The sequence below is a fragment of the Onthophagus taurus genome, chromosome 7 (assembly GCF_036711975.1).
Source record: "Onthophagus taurus isolate NC chromosome 7, IU_Otau_3.0, whole genome shotgun sequence".
Lineage (NCBI taxonomy): Eukaryota > Metazoa > Arthropoda > Insecta > Coleoptera > Scarabaeidae > Onthophagus > Onthophagus taurus.
The window spans coordinates 4,686,475-4,712,081 of NC_091972.1; the positions used below are offsets into that span (position 1 = coordinate 4,686,475).

The 25,607-nt window shown below is 33.3% G+C and overlaps 4 protein-coding genes and 1 long non-coding RNA gene across 6 annotated transcripts; 2 read left to right on the top strand and 3 right to left on the bottom strand.

Moving 5' to 3' along the window:
* Positions 1–139: 139 nt before the first annotated feature.
* On the bottom strand, positions 140–12,122 carry LOC111429532 (cohesin associated factor B pds5). 2 transcript variants are annotated; one of them, XM_023065474.2, is made up of 6 exons: positions 11,889–12,122; positions 9,639–11,730; positions 4,515–5,644; positions 1,623–1,898; positions 1,332–1,358; positions 140–877 (listed from the first exon to the last, which is right to left on the bottom strand). In XM_023065474.2, the coding sequence occupies exons 2-6, from the start codon at positions 11,716–11,718 to the stop codon at positions 773–775; spliced, it is 3,618 nt and encodes a 1,205-aa protein (XP_022921242.1). In that variant the 5' UTR covers positions 11,719–11,730; positions 11,889–12,122; the 3' UTR covers positions 140–772. The 2 variants fall into 2 exon arrangements, with proteins under 2 accessions (XP_022921242.1, XP_022921243.1); XM_023065475.2 differs by lacking the exon at positions 1,332–1,358.
* A 438-nt stretch (positions 12,123–12,560) lies between these two features.
* Positions 12,561–13,680, top strand: LOC111429535 (peptidyl-prolyl cis-trans isomerase 5). Its single transcript, XM_023065480.2, has 2 exons — positions 12,561–12,786; positions 13,040–13,680. Exons 1-2 carry the CDS (start codon positions 12,682–12,684, stop codon positions 13,565–13,567), a joined length of 633 nt encoding a protein of 210 aa, XP_022921248.2. The 5' UTR covers positions 12,561–12,681; the 3' UTR covers positions 13,568–13,680.
* On the bottom strand, positions 13,647–18,974 carry LOC111429534 (peptidyl-prolyl cis-trans isomerase FKBP8-like). The gene is made up of 5 exons (XM_023065479.2): positions 18,585–18,974; positions 18,328–18,533; positions 17,969–18,275; positions 17,705–17,920; positions 13,647–13,921 (listed from the first exon to the last, which is right to left on the bottom strand). The coding sequence occupies exons 1-5, from the start codon at positions 18,972–18,974 to the stop codon at positions 13,841–13,843; spliced, it is 1,200 nt and encodes a 399-aa protein (XP_022921247.2). The 3' UTR covers positions 13,647–13,840.
* A 350-nt stretch (positions 18,975–19,324) lies between these two features.
* LOC111429533 (ATP-dependent RNA helicase DDX24) lies at positions 19,325–23,590 on the top strand. Its single transcript, XM_023065478.2, has 6 exons — positions 19,325–19,397; positions 19,544–19,697; positions 19,751–20,484; positions 22,216–22,731; positions 22,783–23,012; positions 23,064–23,590. The coding sequence occupies exons 2-6, from the start codon at positions 19,560–19,562 to the stop codon at positions 23,558–23,560; spliced, it is 2,115 nt and encodes a 704-aa protein (XP_022921246.2). The 5' UTR covers positions 19,325–19,397; positions 19,544–19,559; the 3' UTR covers positions 23,561–23,590.
* A 49-nt stretch (positions 23,591–23,639) lies between these two features.
* On the bottom strand, positions 23,640–25,335 carry LOC111429543 (uncharacterized). Its single transcript, XR_002708199.2, has 3 exons — positions 24,883–25,335; positions 24,549–24,805; positions 23,640–24,190 (listed from the first exon to the last, which is right to left on the bottom strand). It is a non-coding gene; the product is annotated as an uncharacterized lncRNA (long non-coding RNA).
* Positions 25,336–25,607: the final 272 nt, after the last annotated feature.

Below are 25,607 nucleotides of genomic sequence, written 5' to 3' on the forward strand. Positions count from 1 at the left end.
TTTGGACTCATATGGGATTTAACTCTGGAATTTCTTGGATATAATTGGACTTATTTGTGTTGCGTCAGTTTCAGATTAAGACCTGAAATATAAAAAATGTTAATATATAGGATAATAATTAGAAATGAAGATTAAAAAATAAATTTGTAAAATATCTTTATTTCTCTAAAAGTAGTAATAAATGTTATAAAAGATTAAAGTAATTTTTACCAGAATGTTGTGTGTGGTGGTGTGTAGTTAATAACTAGCTCCTATTCTCATTGTAACAATGATATCTCGACCAGTACTCGGTTTTTATTTTATCTCAAAAAAAATATTTTAGACACCATTCGTTATTATTTTCTCGTATTCTTTAAAAATTCAATTTTACCGTCCGCTTTAACCATTAACAATATAAACCTACGTGTACTTTATAGGCAATCTTGTTATTAATTATTTACAAGGTTTTCCGAATAAGGACCGGAGACAAGGAAATAGGACGAGGAAGAGAAGAACGGCGACTGAACAAAAAAATAAATAAAAACGTAGAAATTATATCAATCTTTACGCAATATGAATTTTTACATCATAAAAAATACCTATTCAAAAAGAAAAAGACATCATTTTGTATAATTTTTTAACATCAACAATGTAAAAGAGGTACTTAAAGTAAAAACTTATCATCAATATTCATCCGCTTAAGATTAAAAAAAAAAAAACTTTGACCACTTCAGCAGGATTCTTTTCTTCTTTCTGAAAATGTAGGAAAAATTCACGATGTATATACATTTGGTCACTTATCTATGTCGATTCGCATTCGTAATCTTTTCGGTGAAGGTTCGTCAATTTCTTCTTCTAAACCAGGAAGGTGAATTTTCGTTTCTGATGCTTCAAACGGCTGAAATAAAAAGAGAAAGAAAATTCATTAATAACCGATTTTTTAGGTTATTAACTTTTTTTCTTGCGTTATCTAAAATCTTACTTATTAAATAACCTTTTTTTACGTGCAAAAAAAATTATTTATTTGTTAATAAATTAGAAACCCAGAATTTGTATTTAAAAAAAAAACCGAAAAATATAAGGTGTTTTTATAACAGAACTTTTAAGACTCAATAGAACTTTTAAGTAAATTGTGAATAAAATATGATATCCTGGAAACGAAATCACCCCTGTACCCTCCCTAGAGTTGATGCGCTATCATTTACTATGATTTAATGATATTCATTTAATGATATTTATGAAGTTATATAAAAGTTCTATGGAGAGATTGAGAAAAACCGAAACATTCTGTATAAAATAAACATGGGATTAGTTGGTGTGAGGATTAGCAAAATAAACTAATAAACACATACCTGGGCATCAATTCCCTTAGTAGCAGGCTACATAATACGAAAGAAGTATGTGTTAGTCATCAAATGCCTCTAGCAAAATTTATTAAAAAAAGATTTTATCTTTTCAATCATTTCCAAAACAAACGCTTAATAACAAACACTTAAAAGAGACATAAAAAAAGATAAAATCCTTTTTTAATTTTTTTATAAACATTTTTTTACAAATTAAACGCAATGTTTGCTCTGTATGTACATAAAAAAAATGAGATCGAAAAGACAAAATATTTTTAAATATTCTTATTATCAACTTACTTTTACATCGGTTCCAAGCGGGCCGCAGCCTTCCGAACGCATTTTGCTTTTCACCTTTTTCAAACGATCCGCGTTCACCATCGACAGCGTAATTCCTTTCTTATTTGGTTGGTACTGCAATTCAGGTGGCAGAAACACTCGAGAATTGCTCAGATCGACTTGAGGAACCCAGTACATTGTTGGAACTCTTGTGTCCGTCGGGAAATTTTTCATGTCGTAATTAACGGTTTTCGTTAAAAGTAAACCGGAAGACAAATCACAGAGTGCCCATAATTTCTAAAATCAAAAATAAAAATAAACTCATTTTCATCAAATTAAGTTGGCATTATTAAGTAGATGTCTTAATTAATAAGCCATGCTGAGAGTCATTCACATTTAATGATGGGCAGAAATATTTATCTACCCACTCTTTTAAGTGGAATTTACCCACTCGCACTAGGGTATTTATTTGTGTGACGCGGTAGGTACAGGTGTACTGAGAACAAACAAGTTAGAACTGGAATCTTCGCATTTTAATTGGCGCAAAGGGTGGGGTGGCAAACATTCAGTAATTTATAAATACTGCAGTAAGGAGCACTTCGCAAAAGTCAATAAAATGACGATACACATACATTTAACCAATGTGTTAAGTGGCCAGTGGAAATTAAAAGGCACATTCAATCAAAACTTCCCAAAATTTCGCAACGAATTACGATATCGATGAAACTACCGGTTCAAATGATGTTGCATCTCCATCTGCTCGAGAACCAACAGCTGATAGCCCTTGTGAACCTCAATTAATACCAGATTCAGACCTCTCTCTGTGTCCTCCACCATTGGCCAGTTCGTTTGTATCATCTACTTAGATCCAGAACCATGGAATATTTTGCTGACAGAGAGATCCCAAAGCGTGATGTGGTAAGTAACTTGGTTAATGAAGCTTTTTAGTAATATCAATGTCATATAAGAGACTTGTTCCCCTCTATCTATGGTTGGACACCCACAGTGGGAGAAATTTTTTAAAATGCTTAGACCATCCTTAGAACTTTTTGAATACGAATAGCGGATATGAAAAGTATAATTGATCAGCAACTGAAACAGGCTAAAATTCTTCATTTGCAATGACATGGATGGAGTAATTTACGAAATGAGGACATAATACATTTTGTGATATCAAAACCTGAAAAGTGTTTGTGGATTTTATTTCTACATGGTCTAGCAAACACACAGCAGAATATCTTAAGAGTGAAATAAAGATTGTTGATAAATTTGGCGCCGAAAAGTTCCTTGTGGGAATTGAAGACAATGCTGCTAATATCAGGTTGCATGGCTCATACTCTTCATCTTCTCTGCAAAAATATCTTAATTTTCCACCTACACAGAAGTTAATAACAGTCTTATCTTTTCTACTTGTTTACTTGGAAATAAGCAAAACGAAGGAGTATAAACTTAGTTTGAAACTACCATATAAAACGCGCTGGGGAAGCCATCTCTACTGCATGGAAAGCTTATTCAACAAAGTCAGTCTTCAAACTTTACTTGTTCACGGAAAGGCAACGTCGATGACACTCCCTAGGCGCAAGTACAACAAATTCGTGACATTCTGGATCCTATTGTTTCACTAATTACTATTGTTTATTAGTTACTGTGGCTGTATTCAGTGTGAGTGAACATTAATTTATCAATCTATAACAACAATGTCTAAAGTGATATCGTGTCTTGTGTCCCAGTGGATAAAAAGTTATCCCGAACTAAATTTAAATAATAAGGAATTATTTTGTAAAGCTTGTGCCAAAGTTGTAAGTATTTTTTTAAAAATTATGTCGTAACGTTTTAGCCAAAGATTTAAGTTAAAAATTAGAGCTTTCAGCGGAGTTGTCAATGGTTTGATGACAACGAAATTGTATTTCTCATAGATTTTTACACTAGGAGTTAAAAAAATGGAAAACTTTTAAATTAAAACTAAATAAAACTATATTAAATTTGATGTCCCATTTTCTTGGGATGTTTTTCATATGTTTCTAGACAATTACAAATACGAATCTGTTTTATAGTCTCAGATTTAAATTTTTAATCTGTTAGAGTATCTATGGCTAACTTTTTTAATTATTCTTTTTTAAGATAACGTGTGAGAGGAAGTCTCAAATAGAACAACATGTGAAAACTGCAAAACATATACAAAAATGTGATAGAAATAGATTGATAACAACTATAAGAAAGGTATATTTTTGCATATTTCCACATATTTTTGCATATTTCGAATAAAAAGTTTGCATATTTCCTATAATTTGACTGCATAAAAATCCGAGCTTTACTAATAACTACCCTAAAATCAAACACCCTGATGATCCACAAAGTGAACAAAAAATTATATGTAGCATTTCAAATTTTTACACATCTAAGGACGAGGAAGATGGAAGAACTCAAAAAGTAATTTAATCGCAAGGCATTTGCTACAAGTCGAATTAGACGCAATGGAGTTTATACACAACCTATCCCAGTAAATGCACTTGGATGTAATGGCAGATTTGGCAAATTATAAATCAAATGATGGATTGTGGGCAAAAAGATTCCTGAGGACCAGTGTAGTAAAGATGAATCCAGTTACATGGTGGAAAGACCTGTGTAGTAGCTCCAATCTGAGTAAGGTTGCTGTTAAGATTTCATCAGCTCCAGTATCTTAAGCGGCCACAGAACGGGCATTCAGCATATTTTCGTGGATACATAGCAAGAAAAGGAATAGGCTGGAAACAGAGAGGGGTGGAAAAATTACTTTTATTGCCCATAATTGGAAATTCAGCAATTCTGAAGAAATAACAGAAACGGGGGAACAAACAAAGGCAACTACAAACGAACCCATCGATATTTACAAAAAGAATATTTACCCACATTGTATAAAAATGAATTACTTACATAATTAATACTATCATCGTCAGGTCTCAAAGCATCCTTGTGATTTTTCATCCGTTCGATTAAGTTTTTATAAAATCCATAGCTAAAATATTCTGTTTTGGTGACGAGAGGTTCCAAAATGAACCAAAGACATTGTTTGGCGCGAGTTAAATCCGCAACGTCATCCCAACGGGAAAGTCCCGGATCGTGGCCCAAAACTGGTATGGCAAAAGCTAACATATAATCAGGTAATATATGGGGAAGTTGACTCATAGCTTTATCTACTTGTCCTCCACCCATCGTTAACGTTTTCACGTAATCTCTTCGTTTATTTATATCCGTAATCATGTTATTTTTAATTTGGGTACGTAGCCGGCTATCTGGTTCTTTTCCTGCTAGAGCGTAATAACCCATAAAATCTAATGGGAGACATTTATTTGGTAAACCTCGTCCTAAACCTTTATGTAGTTTTGATGAAAAAATTTCTCGAACTTGTTTTACTTCATCACACATTAATTGCGAGAGGTTATAGAATTGTTCGACTGTGTACTGATCACCAACACCCTTCTGTTCGCAAACTTTCAACATAGCACAACCAGCAGATAATCTTAACCAAGACATTTCAGCTTGAGATAATCTTCCGCTTTGCAACAAATCACCTTTATGCGCAATAAACGCGTTCAACATCCGAAAAGTTTTCTGTGCGGACGCCGTATCTTGTTTCAAACCCAACAACCATCTCGCCATCGCTTTCAATCCTTCAATCTTACAACGAGTTTCTTCCGGGAGCTCCTCTTCAGGACACCATTGCTCGGAATCGTGATTGTTGTTTTCCGTTTGACGTGCTTCTTTTACCAGTAACTCTTTAACAATCTTTCTTGAGACGATGTTTTTGATTTGCACTTTGCATTTTTCGGGAACATTGAAAGCTATGTGGCCTAAGGTGACTATAGCAGTACGATAATTAGGTTTATCAGGACAGAGGTTAGTTTTAGCTGTTTCAAGAATCGCAGGGAAAAGAGAATCGTGTAATTCGGGCATGTTTACAAATATGCAACGTATCGCCCCTTTTGCCTGTTTTGGAGTGCCTGATTCAGCGAAATTTTTACAAATTGGTGCCAACTGATCCATTAAATCTGGAAATTGTTCATCTATAAACAAACATATAAAATTAATTAATAAAATTACCAAATACAATTCTCAAATTTAATACAGTGAAATTCCTCTAATTCGAACGTCTTTTCGTTTCAAATGTATTTTTATCTCTCTATGCCGAATTTCATTAACTCGATTTTTTTTTTAACTCGAACTGCACTACGACCATACGCGGACACCTGTATACTACCAGTATACAGGTGTCCCGTATCTTACGCAACAGAGCATTATACGGTTGTAGGATACATTATTCTAAAGCGATCTTTCTTATAAAATTTTTCCGAAATGTTCATAATAACCGCACGTGAACTGTTTAAAGTCGTTTAATACCGATTCAACAAAAGCTTAGAAAACCGCCTTCGGAGATCGTAAATGACACTCAGGCAATCGGTCCCACCCCCGGCCGGTCCACCGCGCCATTCTAAACTAGTGTCGCCCGTGTACTCGGACTAATAGATTCCACACGGAAAGAAAAATTTTATTAGAAAGATCGCTTCAAAATAATGTATCCTACAACCGTATAATGCTCTGATGCGGAAGATACGGGACACCTATATAGTGTACAGGTGTGTCAAATGTCTGGAATATAGCCAATAACTTCGCCATTTGTGGTTTTAAAGAAAAATGATTCAAATAAAAAATTCTATATTAATTGTAGCGCATTTTTTTGCGATACTTGCTTGTTTACATTGTTCTTTGTTTCGTTACTATGGCAACCAACATTGTTATTTTAAATGTGACGCATGTTCTTTTTTGCACATTTGAATAGAGGATAAATCCCTCTACGCGATGAACATATCAAATCATATAGTTGTATAAGAAAAAAATCGAGAAAAAATGCGTTCTCTGAAAATATGAAATCAGCAAATTACAATCAAAGTAAGCGCCGAAATAATTCCGGTGTCAAAAAATTGAGAAGAAAAGAATCCAAATATTAATAATGTATGGGTACGGTGATAGAAAATGCACTCAAAGTGAAGTTTGTACAGTGTTCAATAATATTTACCCGGATACACAAATTACTCAATCCACAGTATCCAAAGTATTAAAAAAATTCTGTAACACCGGAAGTGTTAAAAACCTTTCAAAAAATTGATGGCCAAAGACAGCTTCCAATGACCATACATTCTTAATGATTGATAATTGTTGAAACTGTAATTTTTTTTGACATTTAAAGCTATCAACGACGTTATTTCGGCGCCTACTTTGTAATTAGCTGATTTTACATTCAAAAAATGCATTTTTTTCTCGATTTTTTTTTATACGACCATATGATTTGATATGTTTATCGCATAGGGAGATTTATTCTCTATCAAAGTATGCCAAAAAAATATATGCATCCTATTTAAAATAACAATGTTGGTTGCCATAGCAACGAAACAAAAAACAATACAAACAAGCAAATATCGCCAAAAAATGCGCCATGATTAATAAAGAAACTTGCATTTGAAACATTTTTCTTTAAAACCACAAATGGCGAAATTGGCTATATTCCAGACATTTGACACACCTGTATATCCAAGGAATAAACTATTTGAATCCGTTCTGTAAGGCAACTTTTTTTTTATTCCAGTGATTTTACGATTTAAACTAGCGTTGAATAAAAATTGAGGTTAACACTAACCTAGAACTAGGAACGTTCGGGTTTAGCCGTCTTAAGAGACGCAGGGCTAAACTCGACGGTTTCTAGTTCTAGGTCTAATGTTAGTTCTAGTGACAGTGCAAGTCTCTAAAGACGGCTAAACCTGAATGATTATAGTTCTAGGTATAGTATTAGTTCTAGTTTTACACTAGCATAGAATTAGCATTAGTATAGAATTAGTTCTACAGGATGTCCTACTAAAAATATGATGATTTAACTAAACTTATCTATATACAAAATTGCTTAGTTTAGTCGCTAGAGGGCTTTGAAAATTCATGATGAATCAAAGAAAAAGCAAAACAAAGACTGCTGCCAAGTTTAAGTGACAAACTGTTTTTGTTTTTAAAATTAATTATACCTAGCCAACTATTAAAAAAAAACGTTTTTAGTTACCATGCATCACTCACTCGCCCTTGTGGGTATTTACAAAATATTTTTTTGTGGCTAAACCGTTCACCTAACTGAAATTTTGTAAGAAAGAAAATAGTTTCTAAATTAAAGTAACTATTCAGAAAAAAAAATAGTAGTGTTTGTAGAGGGGGTTAAAAAGATATGGATTTTTAAACACCCTATAATATTCGAAATTAGAGTTTATTCCACAAACAGCTGTAGTCTACTGATACAAATGCATGACCAAAAAATGAATAAAATCCATTGAGGATTTTTCGACTTATTTAAAAAACATATTATTTTTAAAGCCCTCCAGCGGCTAAACTAAGCAATTTTGTATATAGATAAGTTGTAAATCTGTGTTGTTTGATCCCGTAAGCAGTAAGAAAGAAAAAACCAATACATTTCAGGACTAGCATCTAGGACAGTTAAAACAACATTTTAACATGCCAATATTTTGATTAAATTTTTAATCTTCCTCAGGGCTTGTTTCTACGACGACAAAATATCAATAGAAAAACAGCATTAAAAAATTTAACCTCTTAAACATACCTAAGTTCTTGAAACTACCAAACATTAATACAAAAAAACATCGAAAACAATCAATTATTATCAAACTTTCATAACAGAAAAATCTATTATCCTCTAACATGGAAACGTCAACGCGTACAGTGATAAGTTAAAAAACTTAAAAACTAAAAAACAACTAACGTTATTTTGTCGTTGTAGAAGCCCTGAGGAAGATTTAAAATTTAATCGAAATATTGGCATGTTAAATATTCAGGAAATATTGTCCTGAAATTTATTGGTTTTTTCATAAATAAGTTGAGTTAAATCATCATATTTTTGGTCAAGGTACTTGTAGTCTTGCGTTGTACACGTCATTTCCGGACATCCTGTATATAGTATCAGTGCTAGTGTAAAGCTAGAACTAACACTATACCTATAACTAGAATCATTCGGGCTTAGCCGTCTTTAGAAATATGCGGCTAAACCCAAATGTTTAGCATAGAATTAGCATTAGTATAGAATTAGTTCTACATAGTGTCAGTGATAGTCTAAAACTAGAACTAACACTAGACTTAGAACTAGAAACATGCGTGTAAATCCGAATGTTTTTAGTTCTAGGTCTAGTGTTAGTTCTAGTTTTGCACTAGCACTATCGCTATAACTAACACTAGACCTAGAAATATTTGAGTTTAGCGTTACGTCTCTTAAGACGGCTAAACCCGAATGATTCTAGTTCTGGGTTTACCACTGCATAACAATTAAAACTAGAACTAACACTAGACCTAGAACTAGAAACATTCGTCTGAAGACGCACGGCTAAACCAGAAACATTCTAGTTCTAGGTCTAGTGTTAGTTCTAGTTTTAGTTCAATAAAAATATATAACAAAAAGTAGAGCTAACACTAACACCAGAATTAACATTAGACCTAGAAGTAGACGCATTCGGGGTTAGCTGTGCATCTCTTAAGGCGGCTAAACCCGAAACTTTCTAGTTCTAGTGTTAGTTCTAGTTTTAATAGACTGCCTAAGTCTGACGTCACAGAGATGGACGGAGCTTATACTGACTCCAAACAATTTCGTTGCTAACTACATTTGCTAACAATCGCCAAAAAATGTCATTTGAAATGTCATCACTTAGTTTATTTTATTTTAACACTAATGAAAAATTGCATATTAGCAACACAGTGAGCAACCAAAATGTTTGGAGTCTGTATAAGCTCCGCCCATCTCTATAACGTCAAGGCTTAGGTTGTCTATTGTTATTCAACGCTAGATTGTTGTATATTGTTATTGAAGTAGTTGAAAGGTGAAATATACCTATTAGAAAAGTACATTTCTAATTTTTTTCTTTAGAACTGAACTTCAACTAATTTTTCTCTACCTCTAAACTTTCTTCCGCTCCCTAAGCGATTCGAGTTAGGAGAATTTCACTGTAATTGATTACTTACATAAACACTTATATCTTCCAAGAAATGTAAAAACGGAAAGAACTAACGGCGCAACAGAACAATCTTCCAATTGTAATAATTCCATAAGTTGTTCTAACACATCCTGATGATGAAAGTGTGGTGCAAAAACACAACTCAGCATTACTAGGAGTTTGAGCCCACGATCTCCAGCTGTGGCAGGATGTAAGCCAACCTCCTCAATAGTGTTGCCGCCGCGCAAGCAATCCTCCACATATCCAATCAGGATTCGAATAGTTTCGTGATCAATCATAACCGAGCTGACGCGCTCCAGAAGCATTTTGACCGTATTGTAATATAAATTGGTCATAACTGGTTGTCCGAGTTTTTTTAAAACCGCCGCGATAGCATAAGAACATTCGTGACAACTAACGGACGGTCTTGAAACGGTTTCCATTGAATCCAAAAGAGCAGAATCTTTCTTCATGTGACTACTGAATTTTGAGAGGAATTCATGGGCTTTTACTGGTTCCGGGAGACAACGCGATAGAGCTTGGACTTTAACCGAAAGTTCTTTTTGAACTGCAGGAGTTGATTCGCGACGATGCAATTCCAACCACTCAAAAACTAATTTTCTGACGCATAATTGATTTTTTTGGAGTTCGATGAAAGCTTTTGTGGCGTGATCGTCTACAGTGCCCAAAAGATGATATAACTTTCGCATTCTTTCTCCGGATGGCAGTTGATAAGGTACTAAACAAGTATTTAATAATCTTTCAACTAATAATTTATCTTCCATTCCGGCCATGTAATAACCGTTAAGTATTTTGTCTTTTATCCATGTAACAGCTTTTTTCGTCGCATTTGGAACGTCGGGATCGCTTAAATGTTTTTTATAAATCATCGCTAATCCAGACATGGCTTCCTTACGAATTTTAAACTTTTTATCTAAAGTACGCTCCTTAACAAACTCTAAGAGATCTTCGGAATCTGAGACAACTTGAAAATCGCGTCGCGCGGTTGTAACGATAGCCATAACGACTTCGTATCGAACGTTCTCCTCGGAGTCATGTTGACGCATTTTTAGCGTCTCTGTAATATCTTTTCTTAAATCGGGGTGGTTCAATAAAAAATGCATAGAGTATTGAACACATTTAGTTCGTATCGCTTCGTTAATATCGTTAAAACGTCCAAGAAAAGCTCGCCAAAGTCCAGAGTGTCTCTTTGCTAGTTCCGAATCTTTTTCGCTAAACATTCGCGCCAATAAAGCCACGGCCCCCAATCTTTCGTTTTGCAATGGACTTTTTAATTTGCATTCGAGCTGAGGTAAAACCGAAGTTAGAACTTGAGGACAAATATGGTTTAATTCGTATATCAAATCATATACTTTAGAGTACATTTGTAGATTTTTGTCCTCTTTGCACAATATTAATACTTGATTAAAGAAAGCTTGTATGTGAGCTTCCAAATTGGGTGCTGTTTTTATAACAAGTTCTTTCGCCAATAAGTAAGCGTTTTTGCGTTGGGTTTTATTTGGATCAACGATATTCATTAAAATTATATCCAAAAGCTCATTACTGACAATATCACTTTCAGATATTAAGGGACACAAAACGTCAAGCATAAAACTCTTAACGCGACCCGAATGTTCATCATTCACGATTTTAAACATCAATTGAAATAAAGCACAGAAAATTTCTTGACAATCTTCTAATTCAAAACACATGTTAAACGATTTAACATATGCCAAACTCTCTAATAAATAAAAATAACGTTTAAACACAGCATCTTTGGGATCTTTTAACCCGGATAGCTGTGTTATAAGAAACAGAAATATTGTTTTAACTTGATTTGTATCTTTATATGGCGCTTCTGGGGCGTACACTCTCAAAACGTCCGCGATACAACAAGCAATAAGCAATTGAACATCCCTCGAGGAGTGTTGAAGAAATTGCTCTTCAGCGAGATGTAAAGCTAACGGTATATATTGTTGATAAGCTCCCTCATCTTGTCCCATCGCTTGCAAAGTGTGAGCAAGGCTTTTTAACCTTCTAATTAGTTCGTCCAATCCCAAATCATCCGTAATCGGACGACAACCTGGCGGGTAGACAATCTCCGACATTTTCCAAATAACCTATCAAAATATAAACACTACATGTCAAAGTCTGTTGTGGCAAAATTTTACCGCCTTTATTAGAAACTCGATATATCTAACGTTGCTAAACTTTTATGTGATAAATAGGGTAAAAACTGATGATTACGTCTCAATTCGAACCAAGAAAAACGACTTACCCAGTGAAAAAACCACGTACAATTCAAATCACATCTAACCAACGCTAATTTCAATCGTAAATAAAAGTCTAATTAAAAGACATGATACACTTCAACCATGACTACCGAACAAACCATATGTCCAATTAGCATTCAAACCGCGTTTGCATCAAATCAGTCGGAAAATCTGGTTAAAACTTTGAGAAAAACGCCACAAGCGCAAGTTATGTATACAACGTAAATGTCAAAATGGCGGCTGTAAAGCGACCACAAACTTAGGGAAAGTAGGGTTTTAAACAATTGATCTAATTGACAAGTATCCCAATTCAAAAAAACCAAAATAATTTCTAACAAATTATTTATTTTGTAAAAAGAAATTATTTAATAAGTAATAAGTTAAAAAGAAAATCGTAACTCTAAAAAAAATAAATTAAACAAAATTATAAAAATTTACTTTTATCTGAAATTAACCCTAGGGATTTTAGTTAGATTTTATCTCAATTTCCCTCCAATTCAATAAACGCAAAATTATATTTAAAAAATCATTTTATTCAATATAAAAAATACATATTCATTTAAATTCGTTCCACTTTAATTCAATAAAATCAATTTAAATGATTAACCAATAAAATCTTAATACGTGTCACAAAGTGTTTTATCAGCTTAAACGTTGGCAGTATCCGACTTTCCTTTCAGAGTAGATTAGATTGAAAGATTGTCGTGACGTTATTGTTGACGTCTGCCGGTTCTCTGCTTCGGTTTTGTTGAAAAGCCCAATTTTTCATCCGAAATAGGTCGTAAAATTTCGTGGAGAATGGTTTTCCTTATAAAAGCCATCGTCGTTGTTTTATTAATCGCGTGTGGAATCTTTAATGTCCTCGGAGATGATGGAAAAAAAGGACCAAAAGTAACGGACAAGGTATGAATACCGTTATACATTTTTACAAGCTTTTTTTTAAACAAGCAATTTAGACTATTTTTAAAATTTATGTGGGTGTGTAATACATTTATATTTTATTATACATATGCCCTTTATATTTCGTCAAAATTTAATTTTAATTAAGTGGTTCAACAAAGCGATGTGTTGCGCATGCGCTTTAATAGTTTTCTAGCCGAAAAATTTTTTGCGCAAACTCATTTCTTAAATTAAAGTAAAATATTTTTTTGTTTAGGTTTGGTTTGATATAACAATTGGAGATGAAGCTGTTGGTCGTATTGAAATTGGTCTTTTCGGTAAAACCGTCCCAAAAACAGCTAAAAACTTTGCAGAACTTGCTACAAAACCCCCAGGCGAAGGTTATAAAGGCAGCAAATTCCATCGTGTCATCAAAGATTTTATGATTCAAGGGGGTGACTTTACAAAAGGTGATGGAACTGGAGGTCGTAGTATTTATGGCGAACGTTTTGCCGATGAAAACTTTAAATTGAAACATTATGGTGCTGGATGGCTTTCAATGGCTAATGCGGGTAAAGACACAAACGGATCTCAATTTTTTATTACTGTTAAACAAACTACTTGGTTGGATGGACGTCATGTTGTTTTTGGAAAGGTTCTTAAAGGGATGGGAGTTGTAAGAAAAATCGAAAACACCAACACTGACGGAAGAGATCGTCCTGCTAAAGATGTTGTTATCGCCGATTGTGGACATGAAGTTATCGATGAACCTTTCGCAGTTTCTAAAGAAGATGCTAGAGATTAAGATTGATTTTTTTTGTATGTGTGATAAGAGGAAAGATATTTTGGTATTTTTGTAATAGCCACAATTAATTTTCAATATGTTTAAAATAAAAAAAATTTCTTTTTTTTATTAAACACCACAACTTATAATATATCCTTTTTAAAATGTACAAACGTTTATTTAGTAACAAAAAAAGAAAAACAAAAGTTTGAAAAGGAATACAATGTAAATGCACCCAAGATGCTACTTCTTTTTAAAAACTTCACCTTTTTTTACTTATTTTATTTTGAGTTTTTACATATACTTGAACTTATATGCTGCTATGCTTGCCAAAGTTACCATTACACTTACACCAAACACTGTCCACATTTGAAACTAGAACAAAATAAAAATTATTAAAAAAACATAAAAAATGTATAGAAATAATTTTAAAATGAGGTCAATAACTTAAAATAAATATATCTTGTTTATTTCGAGCACTTTTTTTTAAGATAAATCAATTGGCGTGGTACTCAACTTTGTCTTATTTTTATGTGAAAATGAAAAAAGATAAAGTACAATCTCAAGGTTTTATTAAAATTGATTATCTATGCGGGTGTTGGTTAATGTGGACTTTCAAGTTGAATCGACATTGGGTTACATCAATTCATAATATGAGGAGACGCAGAATATAAGATGTACGCAGTTTAAACAAAGCACAAAATTTATTGAATCTCAAGACTAACACCGTATGAAAGATAGATATGTGCTATCATAGACATAGAGGGTGCTTTTGATAACACTTCCTGCGAATCCATAGAGAATGCCATTTTTCTTTTCATAAAAAATATTACTGTCTATTTTTCTACAAAAAACGCGTTATTTAAAAAATTCATACTTTCGTATGCTATTTGTATTTACTCTTTATTTCCTCTTAACTTTGTTAGAAGATGTGCCAGTCAATATCTACAAACTCCAAAATATGGTTTCAACAAGATGGTTGCCCTTATGTCTTGCAAAAGGACTGTTTCAAATAAGATTAACCTAAAGACAAAATTAAACAAATTATTGATTTATTTATTATTAATTTTATAGCATTATTTTCGTAAAACTAAAGCAAATGCTCAAATTGTTTGCCGTCGGCACTAATACAAGCCCTGCATCGTCGCAGAAAAGATTTTTTTACTAGTTATGCAAATCTCTGCATTTATTTTTTCTGCTGATGTAAAAATATTGTGGCACAGTTCGGCAAGATTTTTCAATCGGTTTTTAATACACTGTTTCTTTTATGCAATCCTAATAAAAAAATCAAGAGGATTTATGCCCAGAGAATGAGGAGGCCACGTAATCGAACATAATGAGTTGGGCAACCATCTTGTTTAAACCACATTTCTCTGGAAATATTGAGTGGCACATCTTCTAAAGCCATGTGTCCACTACCAAGTTTTCTTGCGGAAGTTGCTTCCAGAAGTGACTTCTGCAAGAAAACTTGGTAGTGGACACACGGCTTAAGAAACTTGTTAAATTATTTTGGAGGAAATACAAATAACATACGAATGTATGAATTTTTTAAATAATGCGTTTTTTGCAGACTAGGCAATAATATTTTTTAGGAAAACAAAAATGGCAAATGTTTTACAACCATTTTGGAATCTTGACGAAACAGGCCATCTTTTAAAATAACTTGCCAAAGGTGTTGTACTACTCCTTTGTTTAGAAATCGTGTGTCAAATTAATTAGACATAAATTCTTTCAACCTTAACTCAATCAAACTAATACATTTTTTTGCAAAACTAACGACTTTTGTTGTTTGATTTTGTGACTGCTATAGTAGCATGGTTCATAAGGAATACATTATTAAAAAAATCACTATTAAATTGCGAACATTTCTGACCGCAATACCTAAACAAACTTTCGGGACATCCCTGTATATAAAAGGACGCAGCTTTAAATGCCTTATCACTGAAAAGATGCTCTTCACTCAAGCTGATGCAGGGCAACCTCAGAGGACACCTCAATATCCTCAAGGACCCATGTCTAAATCACTTGATTGAAATTAAAACGGACCTTATACCGACAGAATACAATTTTGACCAGTCGTATAAGATCATATGTAAAAGCAGGGATGATTGGACGAAGACTGAGCCTCAACTACAAAGAGGTAACCCTTGCTTGGTATACGGATGCTTCAAAAACAGTTGAATTCGGAGTGGGCATGGGCATTAGTGGACGAAATAGCGGCATTAAATTGCCCCTCAGTTCGAACATAACCAAGCAGAAGTACTTGCTATAAACTTTTGCACCTACAAAACAAAAGAGGCAGAAAGGTGCATCCATAAACATTTTCACAGAATGTCGAGCCACCCTAAAGGCAATTCAGGCCTACACGTGTGACTGGTTCCAGGTTACAGAGACATTGGGGGCAATGAGAAGGAGGACAAGCTGGCCAAAGAGGCAGCGAAAATGCCCTTCATTGGACCCCAACCCGCTTGTGAACTACAAAAACGCCCCGAGAATAACATTAACAGTTGAACTGGGTATATTTTTAAAACATTTTGATATATGGAAGAAAATTCTTTAAATCATTTTACAATATTTACCAATTTAAGTACATAAACTCAACCTTGACGTAAGTTTTTAACTGTTTTAACTTTTTAAAATTAAAATTACTTATCCACATGTTTTTTAAAGTACAATTTTCTTAGAAGTATTTTTAAGCAATTTTTTGTTTATACATCAGGTAGTTCCTGAGGATGATTGAATAGATCGAAACCGGTAGAACTTAAAAATAAAAATAAATCCATTGAAAAGTGCAGAGATTATTTTATTTTATTGTTATAAGATGGAAAGCAGAAACGATAATAATGATACAAAAAAGCCGCCTAAAACAAGTAATCAGCAGTTGCCTTAAAGGTAGCCTTACGCTGGAAATCCAGGTCACAGACAAACGAAGAGTTTGATAACTCCGTCGCAAAACAAAACCAAAGAGGTTTTATGCCTCAGCAAAGGGGATCTAAGGGCGCTCTCAGGTTTCTTGAGTAGCCATGCGCCCCTAATATACCACCTCTTTCACATTGGATAAGCTGAGGATCAAACTTGTCGACTTTGTAACGACGAGTCAGAAACGACTGTACATATACTGTGTAATTCCGCCCCCAGAGGCCGCCTAAGACACAAAATTTTCAGTACAGCTCTTTTGACACCTACCGACATAAAGGCACAAGATTCATTAAGAGTTCATTAAGAACCTACATTTGCCATAAACTTTTGGAGGGCTAGTTACAATAGCTCTTATAGGTATCTCTTATAGTATACCTTATAGCAGCAATAATAATAATAAAGATTAACAGTCTAGTCTAGAGTTTATAGTCGGATAAGATGAGAAGGAAGTATCTAAATCACAAAGAGACTTCCACCGCTTCTTCTTTCTCCATAAGTAGAAAGAAAGATACATCGCGACTGCGTGAGCATGCACCCATTATATTCACAGCGATCGCTTCCCATTGACTGGTTGGAGTTCATTAGCAAAGTCGAGTTATGCATGGATGAACACGTAATAAAATAGTAGTTATTTTTAACATGTTACTTAACCAGAAAAAAATGAAAAAGGTCAAAATGAAGACACCAAAAAGTTTCCATACACATGTATTAACTAACTTTGTATTAGCTGTGAGCTGTGTGTATTATGGCGCTTTAGCTTAATAAGCTTTACTCATTCAGTCTTTATCATCAATATGGCAGAGATCGTTTATGGCCAATATTGCCTAATTTTGTGCTGATTGTGTCGCCTCAACCGGTCTTGGCTTGATAACCTTTGCTCATTCAGCCTCAGTTAATGATAACTTAGCAGAGGATGCTGTGGCACTAGCGCTGCATTAGTGTGGGGATGGATTACAGTATGTAAATTTTTGAAATTCACTGTGTTAGCTAAGTCTGTGGCAGTCACATGGACTCGCCACCTCAGGATGTGGCAGTCTCATCTTGAAAGTATTTTAGATCGAAATTTTCGGATGAGTTTTGGAACCTAAAAAAGTTCTAACAAACCAATTACACACCTATATATATTATTCAAAAATGTTGAAGATTCTAATAAAACTTTTCAAATTTTAATTACCAAAACACTTAAATTGTTTTTATTAATTACAAATTCTAACTAAATTAATTAATAAATCAACTTACTCTTGATCTATTACTTTTTACCAACTTTTTCTTATCATCATTATCTTTTAAATTAAACATTCTTTGAGCTAACTGTTTTTCAGAAACTTTCTGCTTTTTGATTAATCCCCCTAAAGTACTGATTTCTTTTATGATATCCTGATCATCTGGAGCAATTTCGTTAGCTTTTTGTAAATACTTTAGAGCCATTGGAAGTTCATTTTTAGCTTTATATACCTAAAAATTATTATTAATAACAAAACAATTAATGGATAAATACATTACTTTAGCTTTTCTGAAGAGTGCTTTAACATTTTCAGGTTGACATTTTAAAACAAGCTCTAAAGAGTTTAAAGCTTGATCAAATAGATTTAATTTGATTTGAGCAGCGGCCATATTATTAGAAACGCTTATTCTATCCTCTAATAAACTTTGCAAATCAACATCAGATATTTCATTATCACTAGAATTCGGGTCTTTAATTCCACCTTCTAATTCATCTAAATAATCTAATGCTCTTCGATAGCATTGGATTGCTAACATGTTTTCACCTCTTCCATACCACCAATTACCTCTTTTTCGTTTGTTGTTACTAAAAAAAATTGTTAATTAAGGATTAATTTATAAGTTTTGTTAAAAAATACCCTCTTTCTTTTCTATCAGCTACAGAAAGATTATCAGTTTCTTCTTCTACTATTGATAATAAAGCGACTTCATAAATGACTGTTGTATTAGGTGGTATTAAAGGGGGCAGGCCTTTTGCACCAAACGCTAATCTGGGTTGGATTTTAAGTTCGCAAATTTCTCCTACATTCATCATTGCAATTGATAAATCTAAACCTTGAACAACCTAAAAATTCCTTTTATAATTAAAAAATCAATAACATTTAAATTAACTTACATCGCAGCCATCAACTTGCATTAAAAAATTTTCCTCACGCTCCACTTCCAATCCATTTTCCAACTTGCAAACATAATTAATTTTACAAACATGATACTTTTGTGGTTTCAAATCATTTTCGCCCTTTTTTATCACCCTTTTCAAAATACTCCCACTTCCCAACACATCTTCCCATTTATCTCCATCTTCTTCATCTTCATCATCCTTTGCCACCGTAATTTCTTTCACCTCATCATCCTTTTTAACTTGAACACCTTCATCCACGGCTTTTTCTTTTATAACCGCTTCATTTCCAATCCCAATTTCATTGGTAACGTCTTCACCATCACCTTTCATCTCCTTCTCCGAAGTGTTTAACACAATTTCTTCCACGTTAGTTTCACCAACCATGTTTTAAGTGTTATTTTTAGATATAATGATCCAAGAGATAAAGATTAAATAACTAATAAAAAAAGCGCAGTGTTTACCGTGTACTGACTTGCACAAATAGAAAATTGTTAAGAAATTGACAGTTTAAGGTGCCAAAGTGATAACAGTGTTTGGCAATGATAATCTTTTGAGGTTGGATTTTTTTTTTTTAGATTAGTTCGAAGATATTGATGAAAACTTTATGTTAATTGATGAGATTTGTGTAATCGAATTTTTTCGAAAGAAATGAGGAAATTAATGAAAAAAAACCAACGATTTTGAAAATGACATAACACAATGACAGAATTTTAACAACTTCACGTAGAACATAATCACGACGTACTTTTATGTATTTTTAGATTTTTTATTTGTACATATCGCAATAAACCTTGAAGATTAATAGTGGTAATTACTTTGTACAAATCAATTTAGAATCATTAATTGTAATTATTTTTTTTTTATTTTTTCTTTAATGTTGGTACTCATGATAATACAAACTTCATACGCGTTGGTTTAAAACGTGGTTTTGAGGTTATTATTTATTATTTTAGAAAGAATCGAAACATAATGAATAAGTTAAAATGTGTTAATTGGAAACCGGTTAAAATAGATGGAAATCTTTGTGCTAATTTAGACGGTTTAATCGGTATAGAAGAATGTACCGATTATGATTTAGGCGCTTCATTGAAACCAAAAGCATTTAAGGTACTATTTCAACAACTTTATTGATTTATTATTTAAATTTTCTTTATATTTAGAGTAAACATAAACTTAATACAAAAAATAAAGCCTCAAAAAAGATTAAAAAGTCAATTAATGAAGATGAAGAGTGCGATTTGAAACCTTCAACTACAGGAAGTACACAAACGGATTTAAAAGAATTTAAAGAAAAGAATAAAATTAATTTAGATATAGTTAAAGCATGGAACACTGTCCCACTTCAAACTCCCTTATTAAAAGCTTTGGCAATTCAAAATTTTACTCAACCCACTGAAATACAAAGTTTAACATTACCAGCAGCTATTTTGGGGAGACGTGATATATTGGGAGCAGCAGAAACGGGAAGTGGTAAAACTTTAGCGTTTGGGCTACCTATTTTAAATGGAATTTTGCATCTTAAACAAGTTTCAAATAAAGAGGATGATGAATCAGATTTTGATGAAGTCGAATCAGAAGTTGAAAGCCTTGATGAAAATGGTTTTGGATGTGTGAAATCGATAAATAACATATCCATTTTAAATGATAAAGAAAAACCTTTGTATGCTTTGATTTTGACACCAACAAGAGAATTAGCAATACAAATAAAAAATCATTTAGTTTCTGCTGCACAATTCACAACAATTAGAATTGCTGTAGTTGTTGGGGGAATGTCTGTTGAGAAACAAGAAAGAATTTTAAGTAAAGGTCCTGAAATTGTTATTGCAACTCCTGGGAGACTTTGGAATTTATTGGAAGAAGGAAATCAACATTTAAATCAAATTGATAATATTAAGTAATAATAAGCGTTTTATTGTTTATAATTTTACAATTTATCATTTAGAATATTTCAGTATAATATACACCCTAACCCTCGTCCCTCATCTCCATACCCTCGCCTCAATCACCTCCCTCATCCATCTTTTGCCCTCACACGCCTCTCCCAAAATCTGCTTCTTGTCCACCGCCTCCTCCCTTAGACTACACCCTCTCAGCATGTGTTCAAGCGTCTCTCAATCTTCTCCACACAGCCTACACCGCCTCTCCACATCGTCCACCCAGTACCTGTTTCCTCTTTGCTCATTGCCACTGCGGAATCTGGCCACTAATCTCTACCCTTCATCAACAGATACTTTGACAGTTCCTCTGTCACTATCTCTCAATTCTCTCCACATTTCACCTCTGTCCACTCTTCTGTTGTTGATCCCAGTTAGTGAATATCGCACTTTCCTATAATATCCTTCCCTATCTCTCTGCCCATGGAGGCTGATACTCCTCTCCTTAATTCACCACTCTCCCATCCTGCAATGCGACCTTCTTTCTATCATTTCCTTGTACTTCACTGCTTTTCTCCCAGCCTCCACCCTTACTGTATCAATCTTAACCTCCTCCCTCACTACTTACCCTGGAGTCTCCCTTGCCAACCCTAGTACCCATCTCCAATACATTGCTTCTACAGTCGTGATCTTGGGAAATGCACACTCAAGATCAAGCGCTGTTGTGACATCCGACATGCCGCTGGCTAAAAGGGCTGAGCCGAGCGCCCTTGACTCGTGGGCGCTCGGCTCAGCCCTTTTAGCCAGCGGCATGTCGGATGTCACAACAGCGCTTGATCTTGAGTGTGCATTTCCCAAGATCACGACTGTACATCCTCCAGCAATCCTTGTTCTCTCCATCCCCCCACCAAGCCCTCAAACATAACCTTTCTTTTTCCGACCTTCTTCCCAAAAGTTCCTTCAATAACTTCCCCCCTCTCCATTTCCTCTTCTAATCTCCCCAGCAGTACCTTTGCATATACAGGGTGTACAAAAAGGATGGAATAATGGTTCTACAGCAAGTAAATAAAAGTTACTTGAAACTATTTTCAATCGTAACAATCTGAGTTACGACATGGTGAGTGTGTTTTTTAAATGGAACATCCTGTATATTTTAAGGTTGTTGGATTTCTATTGACAAGGTGTTGCAAAATACCATAAGGTTTTAATGTTTTAAACTGTATAGTTTTCGAGATATTGAAACTTTTATTTAAAAAAATTTGACGTAGCGACAACCAAATTATGGCGTCATTATGGAATAGACAACCTAAGCCTTGACGTCACAGGAATGGGCGGAGCTTACACCGACTCCAAACATCTTGATCGCTAACTGTGGCAAATGGGTTGTTTATTCCATAATGACGCCATAATTTGGTTGTCAGTTTAAAGCATTAAAATCTTATGGCATTTTGCAACATCTGGTCCATTTAAAAATACTCACCATGTCGTAATTCAGACTGCCGTCATCATTTTTATTTTATTTCTACGCCAAGATATGCGGAAAATAGTTTCAAGTGACTTTTATTTAAAACTTTTTTTAATATAAGTTGAAGTTTAGGCTGTAGAACCATTATTCCATACTTTTTGTACATCCTGTATTTTAAATGTAGTATCCAACAAAGTGATCCCTCTATAATTGCTCAACACCCTTTAACTTCCCCTTTTTTACAGTGAATAGAACTGAAACTTTTTTTTAAATCATTCCTTTTTAGATTTTTGGCTATTGATGAAACTGATAGGATGATAGAAAAAGGTCATTTTCAAGAACTTGGGCACATTTTAGAACGTTTAAATATGGACGAAATGAAACGAAAAGCCCGCCAAAACTTCGTATTTTCGGCCACTTTAACTTTAATTCACGAACTTCCTAAACATTTATTGGTTAAAAGAAAAGTTCGCGGGAAGAAAAATATCTCCGATATGACGCCAGATCAAAAATTACAAAGTATCGTTGATATTTTGGGCATTTCTAACCCAAAAGTCGTCGATATCACTAAAGGAAAAGGAACTCCACAGAGTTTAACAGAATCAAAAATTACTTGTAGCATCGATGAAAAAGATTATTACGTTTATTATTTTTTAAAACAATATAATGGTCGCACATTAATTTTTTGTAATTCAATAGGTTGTGTAAAACGTTTAGTTTCTTTATTGGGATTATTAGATTGTAAGCCATTACCATTACATGCTTCAATGCAACAAAGACAACGATTAAAAAATTTAGACAAGTATTAAAAAAAATTTTAAAAAAGATTTTATAATTATAAAACTCCTTTTAGATTTAAATCAGACGAAAATGGTCTTTTAATAGCAACTGATGTCGCAGCTCGCGGTTTAGACATTCCATCAGTTCAACATGTTCTACATTATCAAACACCAAGAACAAGCGAAAGTTATGTTCATCGTTCTGGACGTACAGCTAGAGCTACTAAAGAAGGTTTAACAGTTCTTTTAGTTGAACCGGATGAATTACAAAATTATTTAAGATTATGCCGAACATTAGGAAAAAGTATAAATATCAAACAAACAAAAAATAACTTAATAACATTTTAAATTTTAGCTGAAGATATTCCTCAATTTCCCATACAAGATAGTATTTTAAACGCTGTAAAACAAACTGTTAATTTAGCTCGTGAATTAGACAAATTAGAACTACAAGTGAAAAAAACAAACTCAGAGAGTGGTTGGATGCAAAAAGCTGCTGAAGAAATGGATATTATTTTTGAAGAGGAATCCTGCAAATACGATAAATCTGACGCGAATAAATTAAAAAAAGTCGCCGATATAAAACGTAAAGAATTAATGGTTATGTTAAAAAAACCGTTGTTCCCTAAAAATATGGTTATGCGGTATCCATTATTTCCAAGTAATTTAGATTTTCTTGATAAAAAACCAATCAATGCTATTGAAACTATGAAAAATTGTTTGGAAAATTCGGCGCCGATAAGGAAGAAAGCTAAACGATTGTTTAAAACTAAGATAGAAAATATGGGGAGTGTTAATAAGTTAAAAATTAATGGAAATAAAGGGGGGAAAATAAAGAAAAGGAAACGATAAATTTTTGTTAAATATATTTTTATTCTTTTATATGTTTTTTTTTTTAAGTTCTCCTTTGAAGTTAATACAATGTTTAATTAAATTGTAAAACCAGAACATTTTTGAAGAAAAAATAGGTTGAAATAAATCGTATTGTAAAAAAACTTGATGAATAAAATATCTTTCAGAAAAGACATAATGTTGATCATAAATTACTGTTTTCTGAGTCTATTTTTTTGTGAACCTAAATAGATAACTGATATCAGGCAAGATATAAAGGCATATGATGTATATCTGCTTGTATTTATAATTAGACTGCGAGGTGGGGTAAAATGTAGATGAAAAATTAATGGAAGATTAACAAATGTTGGTAAATTAAAACGTAATGTAATAATTTTAACATTCTCTTAGTTCACCGAGAGAACATAACCTAGAATTTGTGACAGAGAGATTTTTTGTTGGTGAAAATCTTATCTTAAACCGTTTTGTTTACTTCCAAATGTATCAATTATTGTAGTTCAGCTCCTAAAGCACATTTTTCATCCATCGTTTGAGGTTTTAACGTTATTTTGAGGAAGAAATCCTTGATTTAAATTTGAATTTTTCCAACTTTACTCATTGTTGAAATTTGGCGTGTACTCCAATGTATGTCTAAAAACAAGAAAAGACAACGTTGAATACGACGTTTTATTACGTTTCATAAAGGAATAAGGGAGAAATCAACGAAAAAAAAAAATTAAATTTTGAAGGTTAATTCCGAGAAAAATCAAGAGATGACGCTAGTTTCGAAGCAAGAATTTTGAATTTTGAAAAGAGCGCGAAGCTAAGGGCCAATCAGAAACGAGGAAAAAACAGTTGGAGTGCCGGGGTATATAAGGAGATTGCGAACAGGGAGTGGGAGAGTCGTCGTCGGACCAGCGTCGAATCCACGTCGTCAGATAGAAGAATTTTTGAAAAGATAACCTCAAAAATCTAAGATAATTTAAAAAAAAAAGTCAAACCAACTTACAATATTAAAATAAAAAGAGAATCATCCTACAACCAATTCCGAGAACTACCGATACTTCTTCGAGACCATTCCAAGACCCTATTTCCGAAGAACAAACAGTTCAATTTCCCGTAAGAAGAATCCTGTAGACAATCCAGAAAATTAGTTAGTGCCCCGAACACAAGAGACTATCCATAATCCAGATACCACATTGAACTCCAATCCATTATTTTTCACAGTGAGTCGGATGATAATTTTATTTTATTATTTAACATAACCTACAAAAAGAAAAATCAAAGAATCAAACTCAAAGAACAACTCACAAGAGTTTCCTATAATTTTGATGAATACTTACTTGTGTGTAAAGATTTATTAGTTTTCTTGAATAACGTTCATTTATTTAATTCTATTTTGTTTTTAACGAGTTTGATGACAACTTAAGACATCGGCCATTTGTTATTTTCAAAGAACGGTTCTAACTATATATATACTATCACCTATATCGCTGACTAAGGCAGCAAAAGAGTGTAAACACTAGAGTGCAGAAATATATATATCTGTCTCTGTCGTGCCCCCATCTACTCAAGAGACATGCGTGAACACGTGGTGAGTACGCTTTTATCTTATTGGACGGTGAATTAAAAATTAATAGCAGCTGATGACCTTGATGTTTATAAATCACCAAATAAATGTTTGACATAAACATAACCTAAAATCTAAATATTTAGTTATGTATATTATAGGTTTCATGTGTATAATAACATAATTATTAACATATTTTAGGACTAAGCAATTTAAAATGTAATTATTATTTGCTAAGAAAGTGAAGAAAATTTGTTAAAAGATATTTTTGGGGCGGTAGAAATTGGTTGAGCAGGTAGAAGGAACGATCTCAGTGTAATAAAAAAGAATTCAAAGCCCTCCTTTTCTTGAAACATTTTTCTTAAAAATTTAATTAATAATTACATCGATATGATGAAAATTTTATGATAGAATATTATGTACATTAAATAGTAAGTACCCTAAGTACATATTTTATATCTTTAATTAATGTAACAACTTCATTAAAGGGCGTGAACT